At 41.6% G+C, this 16,366-nt stretch overlaps 1 protein-coding gene across 1 annotated transcript in view; it reads left to right on the top strand.

Annotated features, from left to right (window-relative positions):
• Positions 1 to 16,366, top strand: part of SND1 (staphylococcal nuclease and tudor domain containing 1) — a 419,451-nt gene that overhangs the window by 43,657 nt on the left and 359,428 nt on the right. The window contains exons 4-9 of the mRNA XM_030853699.3: positions 1,796 to 1,874; positions 10,669 to 10,829; positions 11,625 to 11,716; positions 12,339 to 12,497; positions 13,765 to 13,871; positions 16,125 to 16,215. Of these exons, the coding sequence (XP_030709559.1) occupies positions 1,796 to 1,874; positions 10,669 to 10,829; positions 11,625 to 11,716; positions 12,339 to 12,497; positions 13,765 to 13,871; positions 16,125 to 16,215 (689 nt within the window). The remainder of the gene's footprint in view (positions 1 to 1,795; positions 1,875 to 10,668; positions 10,830 to 11,624; positions 11,717 to 12,338; positions 12,498 to 13,764; positions 13,872 to 16,124; positions 16,216 to 16,366) is intronic.

Raw genomic sequence — 16,366 nt, 5'->3', positions numbered from 1 at the left:
GTGGTTAACCCAGAACTTATTAAAAAAAAGAGAGAGAGATGATTGATTAGTCTTCAACTTTTGGAGAAAATATAGTCACCCACCTGCTCTGAGTACCAGCCCCAATTGTGACTTGATCACAATCATACCTTGGTTAGTAATAAGCAAGCATCAGATCTTTTCCCTACACATTCCCTGTTTTCAGTATTCTATCCACCACATTTTGTTACCTTCTTTGGGAGTTTGGCCCAGAGAATTGTATTTTTTCTCCCTTTTGAAGGAGCAATGAACTCATTTAGAAGTGGGCCAGCCAGCAGCCCTTTCAAAGTGCTCTGTGCCAAGGAGCTGTCCAAGAGCTGTTGCGTTTGCTGTTGACTGGAGAGTTTATGGCCGTTCGCCTTGTTTGTACCAGGCCGTCGTTCTTTCTACCCCCGACCTCTTGGCACCTTACTGCGCAACTTTCCCCATCATTGTGGAGTCTTTCCTTTTGACTTTCCACTCTATGGGATTATTCCTGTTGCTTCGAAAGAACCAATGTAATATTTACTGATGTCAGGTAGCTGTGTGTGTCTGTGTCGGGCCTCAGCAGTAACCTCAGTGGAAAGGTTCTTGTGATCCACGCTCAGCTTCAGAACCTCAACGTTCTTTGCGTGAACAGCATTCATCTCAACTTTTTTTTTTTTGGCAGTAGGAACAGGGGCTTATGTGCTTCAGAAATTTGGACAGGGCTAATGGCAAGGCATTTAGGTTGAGTTTGGGGGTGGTATGTAAACTTGTTGTTGCTTGCGGAAGTCTATGTATAGTGTACTGAATACATAAACCTTAGAGAATTTTATTCTATGCTGACGTTACCTATCAGCTAGACTGCTGTGTTTCAGTTTATCTAGGAGCTTGTTCTCTGCTGTATTAAAGATTTTTATGTGGTGATTCCCTCATAGCTGTCTTCTTTTATCATTTTGGCTGACAAGCAGGGATTTAAGAGAATACAGAGCGCCTAAAAGCTTTTTCAGTAGCGTGGAAATGCAATTAATGTTTCAAGTGCTCAGGGGGCGCCTAATCAGCTTGTGTTTTATGTTTCACTTCATTTTTCTTGCCTGCTCTGAAGGCTGCCGTGTGAGATTGGAAATCGAGATGCTGTCCCCTGCATCTCTGAGACTAGGAGAAAGTGTTTGTCAAATGGTGTGGCTTACTTGTCTTGGTGGCCTCTTGGAGCAGAGAACAGGACATCGTGAGAGGAACTGGACTTGCCAGTGTGAAACATCGTAGGCAGTCCTAGGTGAATCTGTCTGACTGTCCAGGTGGGGGGGCTGCCTTTTGAATCTGTTGTGTGAATTCCTGCCGTGTGCTTGGCACTGCGCTTGGCGATTTACACACATTTAATTCTCACAAGAACCCATCTCGGCAGGTACTCTTCCCATTTTATAGATGAGTACGTGTATCAAGATGCTGAAAGACCTATTAAGCGGCAGAATTTGCATTTGGTGCCAGGCCTCTCCTCCCTAGGTCAGTGTTAGTTATCCTTTCCTGGGCTGCTGCATGTGTCTTGCTTCCCTGTCAGTCTCCTGGAGTTCCTGAGATTGCCTTTGGCTGAGGAGATACACTAGAAAATTAGTCCAGAGAAGATTTATAGACCTCTGGGTCCTAGAGACTAGACGTTTTGGGTTTTTGGAAAACCCAACCCTACCTTGCTGCCTTGTCCCGTTCTCTGGCAACATCATTCCTTGAAGAGCTACGGGTGAAAGTGGTCCCATGAGAGCTCTCTTGCTATTGGAGATGGATTTAAACACAAGATTCACACCTCTTTTTTCCTCCTCAGATACCAATGGGGAAAACATTGCAGAATCTCTGGTTGCAGAGGGATTGGCCACCCGGAGAGAAGGCATGAGAGCGAACAAGTAAGTGTCCATTACTCTTCTCACTATCTGACTTCCTCTCACACCACAGTGAGAACTGGGGGAGTCGACTCTACACTGGCTTTGCTGCATTTTCATTCCTGCCCCCGACATAAAATAGGTAATATCTGGTGTTCTCATGGCTTCTAGGATATTCCTGCCCAGGTGTACGTGTGTATTTTTCTGAGCGAGGAGGTTACTCAGCATTCATTAATGGCATTTGATGTATGTAATTCAAAAACAGGCTTGGAGACGAAGCAGTGCTGTTCTTATACTCATAAGAATCAGTAGACTTATGCCTTACACCGTAGATATTGAGTTCCAGAGTATTTATCCATCCATCCCCAAATATTTATTGAGCATTTACTATATGCCAGGCTGTGTTCTCGACACTGTGAATATAGCAGTGAACAAAGACACTTAGCTCCTGCTAACAATTTAACGGGGAGACAGACAACAAACCAAACAACAAGTAGATGTACGATATTATATGAGGTACAAGGAATAAGTAAATGTAAAATAAAGCAGAGTGAATAAATCAAATTCCAAGCAAAATCTGCTCCTTGGAATCTAGCAAAACTGACAGGGGCTCAGTGGTTATGTTTTAAGGTCAGGGAAAATTTATCTCTCTCCAAAGCCTTTTAGGGCTCTTCGGTTTATGGATCTGTATATACTTAAGTAATAGGTAAAATGTATTTGTTGTTAATGTCAGTGTGAATTTGTTAGAAATGATTTTTAGGTATGAAAGGTTTATAGTGCATATATCATATGTTAAGTTCACTCAGTAGGATGGGTTGCAGCTGGCTTTAATTAACACTTTAGTCTCAGAAAAGTGTAAGCTACATCAGTAATTTGGAGGCTAAAGATACTGGGTTTTTTTGGCTGTTGTTGTTTGTTTTTTTAGTTTTATTTATTTATTTCTTGAATTTTTGAATTTTATTTTATTTATTTCTTTATACAGCAGGTTCTTATTTGTTATCCATCTTAAACACATCAGTGAATACATGTCAATCCCAATTGCCCGGTTCACGCCCCCCCCCGCCCCCTGCCGCCCAAAACTTTCCCCCCTTGGTGTCCATACGTTTGTTCTCTACATCTGTGTCTCAGTTTCTGCCCTGCAAACCGGTTCATCTGTACCATTTTTCTAGATTCCACATATATGCATTAATATACTATATTTGTTTTTCTCTTTCTGACTTACTTCACTCTGTATGACAGTCTCTAGATTCATCCACATCTCTACAAACGACCCAATTTCGTTGCTTTTTATGGCTGAGTAATATTCCATTGTATATATGTACCAGATCTTCTTTATCCATTCGTCTGTCGATGGACATTTAGGTTGCTTCCATGACCTGGCTATTGTAAATAGTGCTGAAACGAACAGTGGGGTGCATGTGTCTTTTTGAATTATGGTTTTCTCTGGGTATATGCCCAGTAGTGGGATTGCTGGGTCATATGGTAATTCTATTTTTAGTTTTTTAAGGAACCTCCATACTCTTCTCCATAGTGGGTGTATCAATTTATGTTCCCACCAGCAGTGCAAGAGGGTTCCCTTTTCTCCACACCCTCTCCAGCATTTGTTGTTTGTAGATTTTCTGATGATGCCCATTCTAACTGGTGTGAGGTGATACCTCATAGTAGTTTTGATTTGCATTTCTCTAATAATTAGTGATGTTGAGCAGCTTTTCATGTGCTTCTTGGCCATCTGTATGTCTTTGGAGAAATGTCCATTTAGGTCTTCTGCCCATTTTTGGATTGGGTTGTTTGTTTTTTTGATATTGAGCTGCATGAGCTGCTTGTATATTTTGGAGATTAATCCTTTGTCCATTGCTTCATTTGCAAAAATGTTCTCCCATTCTGAGGTTGTCTTTTCATCTTATTTGTAGTTTCCTTTGCTTTGCAAAAGCTTTTAAGTTTCAGTAGGTCCCATTTGTTTATTTTTGCTTTTATTTCCATTACTGTATGAAGTGGATCAAAAAAGATCTTGCTGTGATTTATGTCAAAGAGTGTTCTTCCTATGTTTTCCTCTAAGAGTTTTATAGTGTCCGGTCTTACATTTAGGTTTCTAATCCATTTTGAGTTTATTTTTGTGCAAGTGTTCTAATTTCATTCTTTTACATGTAGCTGTCCAGTTTCCCAAGCACCACTTATTTAAGAGACTGTGTTTTCTCCATTGTATGTCCTTGCCTCCTCGGTCATAGATCAGTTGACCATAGGTGCGTGGGTTTATCTGTGGGCTTTCTATCCTGTTCCATTGATCTATATTTCTGGTTTTGTGCCAGTACCATATTGTCTTGATTACTGTAGCTTTGTAGTATACTCTGAAGTCAGGGAATCTGATTCCTCCAGCTCTGTTTTTTTCCCTCAAGACTGCTTTGGCTATTTGGGGTCTTTTGTGTCTCCATACAAATTTTAAGATTTTTTGTTCTAGTTCCGTAAAAAATGCCATTGGTAATTTGATAGGGATTGCACTGAATCTGTAGATTGTTTTGGGTAGTGTAGTCATTTTCACAGTATTGGTTCTTGCAGTCCAAGTACATGGTATATCTCTCCATCTGTTTGTATCATCTTTAATTTCTTTCATCAGTGTCTTACAGTTTTCTCCATACAGGTCTTTTGTCTCCCTAGGTAGGTTTATTCCTGGGTATTTTATTCTTTTTGTTGCAGTGGTAAATGGGAGTGTTTCCTTAATTTCTCTTTCAGATTTTTCATCATTAGTGTATAGGAATGCAAGAGATTTCTGTGCATTAATTTTGTATCCTGCAATTTTACCAAATTCATTGATTCGCTCCAGTAGTTTTCTGGTGGCATCTTTAGGATTCTCTATGTATAGTATCAGGTCATCTGCAGACAGTGACAGTTTTACTTCTTCTTTTCCAATTTGTATTCCTTTTATTTCTTTTTCTTCTCTGATTGCTGTGGCTAGGACTTCCAAAACTATGTTGAATAATAGTGGTGAGAGTGGACATCCTTGTCTTGTTCCTGATCTTAGTGGAAATGCTTTCCGTTTTTCACCATTGGGAATGATGTTTGCTGTGGGTTTGTCGTATATGGCCTTTATTATGTTGAGTTAGGTTCCCTATATGCCCACTTCTGGAGATTTTTTTTATCATAAATGGGTGTTGAATTGTGTCAAAAGCTTTTTCTGCATCTGTTGAGATGATCATATGGTTTTTATTCTTCAGTTTGTTAATATGGTGTATCACGTTGATTCATTTGCGTATATTGAAGAATCCTTGCATCCCTGGGATATATCCCACTTGGTCATAGTGTATGATTCTTTTTTTTTTTTTTTTTTTTTGCGGTACGCGTGCCTCTCACTGTTGTGGCCTCTCCCATTGTGGAGCACAGGCTCCAGACGCGCAGGCTCAGCGGCCATGGCTCACAGGCCCAGCCACTCTGCGGCATGTGGGATCCTCCCGGACCGGGGCACGAACCCGTGTCCCCTGCATCGGCAGGCGGACTCTCAACCACTACACCACCAGGGAAGCCCCGTATGATTCTTTTAATGTGTTGTTGGATTCTGTTTGCTAGTAATTTGTTGAGGATTTTTGCATCTATATTCATCAGTGATGTTGGTCTGTAATTTTCTTGTTTTTTAGTATCTTTGTCTGGCTTTGGTATCAGGGTGATGGTGGCCTCATAGAATGAGTTTGGGAGTGTTTCTTCCTCTGCAATATTTTGGAAGAGTTTGAGAAGGTTGTGTGTTAGCTCTTCTCTAAATATTTGACCTGTGAAGCCATCACCTGTGAAGAATTCACCTGTGAAGCCATCTGGTTCTGGACTTTTGTTTGTTGGAAGATTTTTTTTTTTTTTTTTTTTTTTGTGGTACGCGGGCCTCTCACTGTGGTGGCCTCTCCCGTTGTGGAGCACAGGCTCCGGACGCGCAGGCTCAGCGGCCATGGCTCACGGGCCCAACCGCTCCGCGACATGTGGGATCTTCCCGGACCGGGGCACGAACCTGTGTCTCCTGCGTGGGCAGGCGGACTCTCAACCACTGTGCCACCAGGGAAGCCCCTGTTGGAAGATTTTTAATCACAGTTTCAATTTCATTGCTTGTGATTGGTGTGTTCACATTTTCTATTTCTTCCTGGTTCAGTCTTGGAAGGTTATAACTTTCTAAGAATTTGTCCATTTCTTCCAGGTTCTCCATTTTATTGGCATAGAGTTGCTTGTAGTAGTCTCTTAGGATGCTTTGTATTTATGCGGTGTCTGTTTTAACTTCTTTTTCATTTCTAATTTTATTGATTTGAGTCCGACCTCTTTTTCTTGATGAGTCTGGCTAATGGTTTATCAATTTTGTTTATCTTCTCAAAGAACCAGCTTTTAGTTTTATTCATCTTTGCCCTTATTTTCTTTGTTTCTATTTCATTTATTTCTGCTCTGATCTTTGTGATTTCTTTCTTTCTGCTAACTTTGGCTTTTGTTTGTTTTTCTTTCTCTAGTTCCTTTAGGTGTAAGGTTAGATTGTTTATTTGAGATTTTTCTTGTTTCTTGAGGTAGGCTTATATTCCTATAAACTTACCTCTTAGAACTGCTTTTGCTGCATCCCATAGGTTTTGGATCATCGTGTTTTCATTGTCTTTTGTCGCTAGGTATTTTTTTATTTCCTCTTTGATTTCTTCAATGATCTCTTGGTTATTTTGTAACTTATTGTTTAGCCTCCATGTGTTTGTGTTTTGTACGTTTTTTCCCCCTGTAATTGATTTCTAATCTCATAGCGTTGTGGTCAGAAAAGATGCTTGATATGATTTCAATTTTCTGAAATTTACTGATGCTTGATTTGTGACCCAAGATGTGATGTATCCTGGAGAATGTTCCATGCGAACTTCAGAAGAAAGTGTAATCTGTTGTTTTTGGATGGAATGTCCTATAAATATCAATTAAATGTATCTCGTCTATTGTGTCTTTTAAAGCTGTGTTTCCTTATTAATTTTCTGTTTGGATCATGTCGATTTCCTCTTTTATGGCTGTTAGCAGTTGCCTTATGTATTGAGGTGCTCCTATGTTGGGTGCATATATATTTATAATTGTTATATCTTCTTGGATTGATCCCTTGGTCATTATGTAGTTTCCTTCCTTGTCTCTTGTAACATTCTTTATTTTAAAGTCTATTTTATCTGGTATGAGTATTGCTACTCCAGCTTTCTTTTGATTTCCATTTGCATGGAATATCTTTTTCCATTCCCTCACTTTCAGTCTGTATGTGTCCCTAGGTCTGAAGTCGTTCTCTTGTAGATAGCGGATGTATGGGTCTTGTTTTTGTATGCATTCAGCAAGCCTGTGTCTTTTGGTTGGAGCATTTAATCCATTCACCTTTAAGGTAATTATTGGTATGTATATTCCTATTACCATTTTCTTAATTGTTCTGAGTTTGTTTTTGTAGGTCCTTTTCTTCTCTTTGGTTTCCCACTTAGAGAAGTTCCTTTGGCATTTGTTGTAGAGCTCTTTTGGTGCTGCTGAATTCTCTTAGCTTTTGCTTGTCTGAAAAGCTTTTGATTTCTCCATTGAATCTGAATGAGATCCTTGCCAGGTAGAGTAATCTTGGTTGTAGATTCTTCCCTTTCATCCCTTTAAATATGTCCTGCCACTCCCTTCTCGCTTGTAGAGTTTCTGCTGAGAAATCAGCTGTTAACCTTATGGGAGTTCCCTTGTATGTTATTTGTTGTTTTTCCCTTGCTGCTGTCGATAATTTTTCTTTGTCTTTAATTTTTGCCAATTTGATTACTATGTGTCTTGGCATGTTTCTCCTTGGGTTTATCCTGTATGGGACTCTCTGCGCTTCCCAGACTTGGGTGCCTATTTCCTTTCCCATGTTAGGAAGCTTTCGACTGTAATCACTTCAGGTGTTTTCTTGGGTCCTTTCTCTCTCTCTTCTCCTTCTGGGACCCCTATAATGCAAATGTTGTTGCGTTTAATATTGTCCCAGAGGTCTCTTAGGCTGTCTTCATTTCTTTTCATTCTTTTTTCTTTATTCTGTTCCATAGCAGTGAATTCCACCATTATGTCTTCCAGGTCACTTATCTGTTCTTCTGCCTCAGTTATTCTGCTATTGATTCCCTTCTAGTGTATTTTTCATTTCAGTTATTGTATTGTTCATCTCTGTTTGTTTGTTCTTTAATTCTTCTAGGTCTTTGTTAAGCATTTCTTGCATCTTCTTGATCTTTGCCTCCATTCTTTTTCTGAGGTCCTGGATCATCTTCACTGTCATTATTCTGAATTCTTTTTCTGGAAGGTTGCCTATCTCCACTTCATTTAGTTGTTTTTCTGGGGTTTTATCTTGTTCCTTCATGTGGTACGTAGCCCTCTGCCTTTTCATCTTGTGTGTTTTTCTGTAAATGTGGTTTTTTTCCCACAGGCTGCAGGATTGTAGTTCTTGCTTCTGTTGTCTGTCCTCTAGTGGATGAGGCTATCTCAGAGGCTTGTGCAAGTTTACTTATGGGAGGGACTGGTGGTGGGTAGAGCTGGTTGTTGCTCTGGTGGGCAGAGCTCAGTAAAACTTTAATCTGCTTGTCTGCTGATGGGTGGGGCTGGGTTCCCTCCCTGTTGGTTGTTTGGCCTGAGGTGACCCAACACTGGAGCTTACCCAGGCTCTTTGGTGGGGTTAATGGCGGACTCTGGAAGGGTTCACGCCAAGGAGTACTTCCCAGAACTTCTGCTGCCAGTGTCCTTGTCCTCACGGTGAGACATAGCCACCCCTCCGCCTCTGCAGGAGACCCTCCAACACTAGCAGGTAGGTCTGGTTCAGTCTCCTACGTGGTCACTGCTCCTTCCCCTGGGTCCCGATGTGCACACTACTTAGTGTGTACCCTCCATGAATGGAGTTTGTTTCCCCCAGTCCTCTTGACATCCTGCAATCAAATCTTGCTAGCCTTCAAAGTCTGATTCTCTAGGAATTCCTCCTCCCGTTGCCAGACCCCAGGTTGGGAAGCCTGACATGGGGCTCAGAACCTTCACTCCAGTGGGTAGACTTCTGTGGTATAAGTGTTCTCCAGTTTGTGAGTCACCCACCCAGCAGTTATGGGACTTGATTTTATTGTGATTGTGCCCCTCCTACCATCTCATTGTGGCTTCTCCTTTGTTTTTGGATGTGGGGTATCTTTTTTGGTGAGTTCCAGCGTCTTCCTGTCGATGATTGTTCAGCAGTTAGTTGTGCTTTCGGTGCTCTCCCAAGACAGAGTGAGAATATGTCTTTCTACTCTGCCATCTTGAACCAATCCTGGCTTTTTTTAAAATTTTTTTAGTTTTTTACTGTACCACGCGGCTTGTGGGATCTTAGTTCCTGACCAGGGATTGAACCTGGGACCATGGCAGTGAAGAGTCCTAACCACTGGACTGCCAGGGAACTCCCCAAAGATGCTGTTTAAATCATTAAATCCTTGTTGTATTATGACTGTAGCTGTAGAAGAAGCTTTAGATAAATCTTTGCATGAACTGTACCAATGATGGGGAGGAAGAAAGGCCAAAACGTACAGTTTGCCTCCTTCCTGCCTTCGTAGGCTTTGTGGTCAAGTCATTCACCATATACTTCTTTGGTCCTTTATGATTCCAAAGAGTCGTTGGCTAGAGCTTATAATTGGGGTGTGAGCATGTGGGAATTTGTTGAATTCTGACATTTGTCTTAGGTCCTGATTTTGGAAGCACGCCAAAGTTGTGTCTTAAGGACAGTTGCTGGCATGATTACTGTTGCAGTGTTTTTTGGAATCCAGATTGCAACCAGAATGAAGAATTTTTAAAAAACCCAAAGCAGTATTGTATCATCTCAACAAAGATATCTCCCCTGGAGTCCCAATCCTTTTTTCTCCAAAGTTGTCTTGATTTAAAGCCTTCGTTTCTCAGTTTCAATGTTTGCTTCTATCTCAAGCTACATTTTTTTTTCCCCTGTGGAATTCTGGCAGTAATTTTGGATCTCTGAAGCTGATGATTGTTTTTTTTTGTGGGGAGGAGGGAAAGAGCAGTACTGAGGATTTCTGGCTTGAGAAATTGTAGGTTAGGAGTCCCTGTTGAAAATCCCTACTGATCAAGGTGGGAGCTTCAGTTTCTGCAGAAGGCTGTTGATGGAACGAGGCGCTGACATCGTGGAAAGGCTTTCCAGGTTCACTTCAGCTCGGATACGTATGAGAGAGAGAAGAGCAGAGCCATTTCTGGGTTTGGTTGTTCTGGGTGTTTTTTTGTTTTTGTTTTCCGGTCTGTCTACTGACTTTCTGGCTGCTCTTGTATGTAGTTTGGTTTCCTGTCTAATGAAGGAGTCTTCATCTTCAGACTGCTTTGCTTAGCTGGCCTTATTGAATGTGTAAGTAGTTTTGGGGTGACATTGTCTGTAATGGTATTTGTTCTGCATTCCCCAGCTCTGTTCTGCAGACAACAGGGAGTAAGGGTGGTTCTTAGTCACTTTCCCTGCGCTGTGTCCTGCCGAGCTCTGCCCGGATTCTAGTTCCTGAATCTGGGGTGGTTAAATGAAGCTCTCCCTCCTGGAGCGGCTCCCTTCCGAGCCACCAGCTTGTTCTCTTGTAATCACTGATGGTGGCAGTACCGAGACGCGTGTTCTTTGGATACTCTCATTAAATGCTGTTATGATTGAATCTTTTGTTTGAGGGAATAAGTCTGAAATCCAGAAGTTGCACTCATGATGGGTTTCTGTTTATAGGCCTGGGTCTGAAGCCACAGATGTGAAACAAACTCTTTGGTCTTTTCAAGGGGAGAAGTTGCTGAAGAAACCCAGAATCAAAGATGAGCCTGATATTTCTGTTGTGAATTCACTAACCACATGTGTTTATTATTTCTCACGTCCCAGTCCTGAGCAGAACCGGCTTTCGGAGTGTGAGGAGCAAGCAAAAGCAGCTAAGAAAGGAATGTGGAGTGAGGGGAATGGTTCACATACTCTCCGGGACCTCAAGTATACCATTGAGAACCCAAGGCACTTTGTGGACTCGCACCACCAGAAGCCTGTTAATGGTGAGGCTGTCGGGAAAAGACGGATGTGACTCAGGGTGATTTCTCTCTATCTGCTCTTGAGCTCCTTGAGGTTAATAAAAGCAATTCTGCTTTAGTGCCCAAGGGAAATTGTTAAGGGTAAAACAACACGTGGTATTTTGGAAGGGAGCTTGAATCCAGTTCATATAGGTTGCATCAGATGTATTTTGCTGAGGTTATTCTTTTGCGGCTACAAGCTAGTAAATTGCTGGTAATTTTGCACATGGGGGATCTTCCTATTTTCTCTAAAAGATGGCTACCTAAATACTGTCCCCAAAACGTCAAGGTAGACATGTGTATTCTGTATATAGCGAAACACATATGCGTGTGCCCATGTGCGTGCATGCATACACACACACACACACACACACACACACACATTCTGTATAGTTCTTGGTCCTACTTTGAGATCATATTAACTTACAGACTCAGTAAAATAAAATGATTACCAATCCTGAATTGTTGTTATTTTTTTGCCAGGCACTCAGTACACAGATAAGCTTTGTTATCTGTAAGCTAGGTTGCTTAGGTGTAAGCCATGAGGTCCCAGAAGGTTCAAAAGACGTAGACGTTGGTCTGAACCAAATCCCCCAGGAATAGTTTGGGCAGGAGTCTGTTGTGTGAACACTCGTGATGTGCCGGTGCTTTGTCACCTCTTGGAGGGAGGCTTTCTTGGGGTTTGGGGGAGAGGAACTGCATTCTGGGCAGTTTGTTTGGGCATTGTTTATCCTCGGCACGACTTTTGCTATGACTCAAGGCGTTTGTTCTGTCATGCAGCTATCATCGAGCACGTGAGGGACGGCAGTGTGGTCAGGGCCCTGCTCCTGCCTGACTACTACCTGGTCACGGTCATGCTGTCAGGGATCAAGGTCAGATCATACATTGGGCTACAGGGTGGTGATAGGGTTTGTGGAAGCGTTCAGTGACAGACTCTTCTACTTGGGGACTTCGTATGTACTGTTTCTTTCTTGTATGGGCTGTTAACATTGACTAGAGTACTTTAAACTTTGCAGTTGGACAGTTCTAATTAGATCAAATAAGACGTTATTTTTTAAGTACTCAGGGTCTGTTTGGAGTGGGCTGTGCTGAGATTGTTGAAACCTAGGGAGGAGGGGATGGGAGGCTCTGAAGTTTGTTGAGTGTGGCTTGTCAGTATAAAATACCCATTTTGATTAAAGAGATAATCAGGGATTTAAAGCGAGGCATTGGTGAATCTCTACTTGGCAAGGGGTCATTTTCAAGTATTGATATAATTAAGATGATTTTCCCCATGGTAACATGAGTTTTGTTTGCTTTACCAAAAAGTGTGGGATGACGATATCTCTAGTTGCATTTTATCAGTATGCTTTAAAAAGGGTTGGAAGACCTGATTTGAGACCTTTCCAAGCTCAGTTTTGTGGGGTTTGTGCTTTTTGGACGGTTCCCTGTGGCCTGAGCGAGCCCAGCACTCACATTAGGCTGCGTCACCCACTCGCCTTACTTTTGCTTTAGTGCCCAACTTTTCGACGGGAAGCAGATGGCAGTGAAACACCAGAACCTTTTGCCGCAGAAGCCAAATTTTTCACCGAGTCTCGACTGCTTCAGAGAGATGTCCAGATCATTCTGGAGAGCTGCCACAACCAGAACATTCTGGGTACCATCCTTCATCCAGTGAGTGTGCCTATGCAGACTGGGCCATGTGGGGTGTGTGTGTGTGAGGTTCCACTTGGGGTTTGAAGAGCTGTAGTTTGCTTTTCTTCTTCCCCTGTATATTCTTGAGCCACTGAAATATCTTGGCAGGATTATAATCTACTGATTTTGAGGCCTTTTCTAGGGAGTTATCAGTTACCTGATAGAATTGGACAAATCTGCAACTTTGTACTTTTAGAAAACTCATCTCAGTTGTTACTGGGTTTATAAGGGGAGGAAGGACTCTAGCACTTATTTTCCCAAGGGCTGGTCCTAAAGCTTGCCAATAAGAAAGGTGGGAGGTTGCCACATCAGTGAGAAGTGGTGATGAAGCTTCTGGATGGGATTGGTGAGTTTTGTATGCCGGTCTAGAAGTTAGCTATGTGGGGTTTTGGTAGAACTCTGAAGAGGAAACCATTCTATGGAAAAACTGTTCCAGGCCTTATCCAGTTACTGCCTAACTCTGCTTTTGAGTAGGAACCAGGTTCTTTAAGTTCTTGTAGTTCTGACTATTGGGAGTTTTACTCTGTTGTATACTTTGGTAGGTGGGGTATTCTTGGATGGGAAATGACTTTGTTTTTTAGCACCCAAGTTTAAGTAGATTTTCATTATTGTAACCTCTATCCAATACAGAATAAACTATTGTTACTTTTTGGCTAAAGAATTCTTCCATGATGGCAGTTGTGGAAGGCTGGGAGGCTTGGTTTGGAATGTGCCAAGGTCATGTCTGTTTCTTCTGGAGTGCTAGCTGTCTGCCAGAGCCCTGCCAGATGGCTCTGTGTCACAGTAGAATGTGAATTGCAATTCACTGGGCAAAATGTAACTTAAGTTATCCCTTACTCAGCCTGTTCTTTAGCTTTCCCCTTATGAAAAGGGGAGTAAGTGCTGATCTCAGGGAAGGAAATAATAGGTATAATCTCTACTGAAGATTAACATCCTCAGCCCACAAGAAGAGCTATTGAAATGTCAATTCCATTCAATGCCACTAACATTTATCCTACCCCTGTTAAGTGAGAGTTACTGTGCTGGGTGTTGTGGGATGTGAAGCCAAGGCTGTTGAAAGGAGTCGCAGAGCAGCATCTCCCCTCTTATGGCTGATTTCTTAATGAGAGAAATGGCTCTTCTTTTTTTTTTTTTAAACTGCAAAGTAGACTGTGGCAATGTTAATCATGTCAGAAGTCTAGAGAAACAGATTCTCTTGCAATAGAATCTAATCTATGCCTGCTTTCTCACGTGCCTCGTTTTTCAGAATGGCAACATCACAGAGCTCCTCCTGAAGGAAGGTTTTGCCCGCTGTGTGGATTGGTCGATTGCAGTTTACACACGGGGTGCAGAAAAGCTGAGGGCGGCTGAGAGGTAAGGTCTGTCGGGGAAGCCTTCCAGCCAAGGATCTTGGTAGGGATCTTCAGGGGAAGAAATCTAGGGATCTTCTCTCACCCATCCATGTCAGTGTAAAGGATTAGGGAAATTCCAAAAGAGGCCAGGATCTCAGAGAGGAATGGCTTACTTATAAGTCTCCAGGTTCAGTCTAATTCAGTGCTGTATACTAAGGGCCTAGATTTTTCACTCAGACATTATTCTTCACCTGACTTGCTTTTTTAGCGTTTTCAGTACACTGTTTCTCCAAGCCCATCACTTAAATTCCAGGTTTTAGGCATTTGAAATGAAATAAACTTGAGGCTTATTTGAGGACAGTGAAATAGCTTATCAGCTACTTCCCGACATACAGGCTGGAGCCAGGCATATGATGGAAAGATAGAGCCGGTGGGTCCCCAAACAGAACTATCCAATGTTGCTGTGAGGCCTGATGCCCTAATTTATCTAACAGTATGTTGTAGTTATAAATGCTAATGCAACTGTGAGGTGTTTTTGGCTAGGTGCCTCATGGTTAAAGCAGATGTAGCAATAACTGATTTCCAGGCAAATGCTAGTTGGATCTTGCCAAGATCAGTGGCTGTTTCAAAATGTTTCCAGGTATATAGGTGAACTTGATGTTCCTGATGGGGCAGATGGAAGAAAATGAAGCAGGTAGATGAATAGAGATGATGTTCTCAAAGTCCCAGCAACTGTCTCTCAGGATACATTTAGGTAGAAGGCCAGGACCATTAGTGACAACGTTCCACTCAAGCCTGTGTGGCTTATTTCAGAGTCGTAAGACTATAACGGTCTTGATAACTTCACATTTTTGCCTTTGAGGTGCACAGCTAGGAGATGTGCAAGAACGTGAATTAAATGACTGTGTTTCCCCTTTGCTAGCTCTTTTACAGCTTTCTGTACCTGTAAGCAGAAATACTTGGGATTTTTTGTCTGGGCCATTTGATATGGCCTGCCTGACAAAGGTAGACTGATTGAAAAAACACAATGGTTGTACAAATTGTCTAGTATTTTTATGTTCCACAGTTAAATTCAAAAGATACAATACCCTTATCAAGCACAGCGTTCCAGATACCTCTCATTATTTCATGATGCTCAATTTTTTTATTGTTGTTCAGAAGATCCTGTAAGTCTATTATTCTAAATTATTATTTTGGTTGGTAGTTCTTTTTGCATTCTTTAAGTTCCTGCCTCTCTCTGAAGAAAGTGAGTTACAGTGACAGTAGTTTCTACATGTTTTATAACATCTATAAGAGATTTTTAAGAGTGCTCATCATTAAAAAACAGGTTTAGACCAAGGAATGCAAATCATGTTTCAGTGATATGATTACTTGCCTGTTGTTTTGCATGCTGTGTTATAGACTTGCTTGCATTGTTGGTAAATCTGTATTGAAGTATTTCATGTGCTTTACAACTACTACATGCTGCTTTTAAAGGTTGCAATACTGTTTTCAGAAATAATAGTTTAATAGTCCCTTTCCCCTCCATCCATTTATTTCTCAATAAATACTTTGACAGTTTTTTACTGATATATAATATATGTGTGTGCATATATATATGATTAAAAAAAAATCTTTGCACATATTCCCTTTCCCTCTCTTAATCTGACTCAAAAAAATGTCTCCTGGGCTTACTACTCTAAAACAAATTTCTGCCAGCATGATTTTTTACCTTTTGGCAGTGAAATTCTATTGGATTTTTGTCCATTTTTCATAATCATTAGTTGCACTAGAGTGACAATTTTGTTCTTGTTTTCCACATGGGCTTTGGGTTGCTGACAACCTTTTCATAATTCAAATGGAAATTGAGCGGGCCTATGCTTTTTAAAAAATATATTTGTTAGATGTGTGTGTTCTCCCTCCCATTTAAGAGAGTAGTTGCTCTGTGTTCGTCATTCCAGCGCCTGGCATTTAGTAATAGCTCAGGAGGTACTTGATAAGCCAAAAGAGCTAATTATTGAGGTGGACTTGTACTGTCCAGACTCAGAAAAGTGTACACCCAGACCTCAGCCTATCAGCCGTGGGTTTATGGTATATATGCATCTTGGATAGTTCCAGTTGCTGTACAGTTTTTCTTGTGGCTGTCATGCTTTGTTCAGGTTTGATTGGCCGTTTCTGCTGGGTGCCTTGTCTATGAAATAGGGTAGGATTCTGTGCTGTTTGCTCCTGTGGTGATGGTGGATTCCATTGCTGACCTAGTCCATCTGAGTAATTTGCATCCTTGCTTTGTTGCCAGGTTTGCCAAGGAGCGCAGGCTGAGAATATGGAGAGACTATGTGGCTCCCACTGCTAATTTGGACCAAAAGGACAAGCAGTTTGTTGCCAAGGTGAGTCATTCTCAGCATCTGGAGATGCATTGTGGACGATGTCTAGTGATAATACAGAGCTCTGAATAATCAGTCAAGAGCTGAAGCGTTTCTATTTTAGGCAAACCACTGCATGGCTTGCATGGATGTGTGTGCATGATTGCATGCACGT

The sequence above is a fragment of the Globicephala melas genome, chromosome 9, assembly GCF_963455315.2.
Source record: "Globicephala melas chromosome 9, mGloMel1.2, whole genome shotgun sequence".
In the NCBI taxonomy this organism is placed as follows: Eukaryota; Metazoa; Chordata; class Mammalia; order Artiodactyla; family Delphinidae; genus Globicephala; species Globicephala melas.
This window is presented reverse-complemented; position numbering and strand designations above follow the sequence as displayed.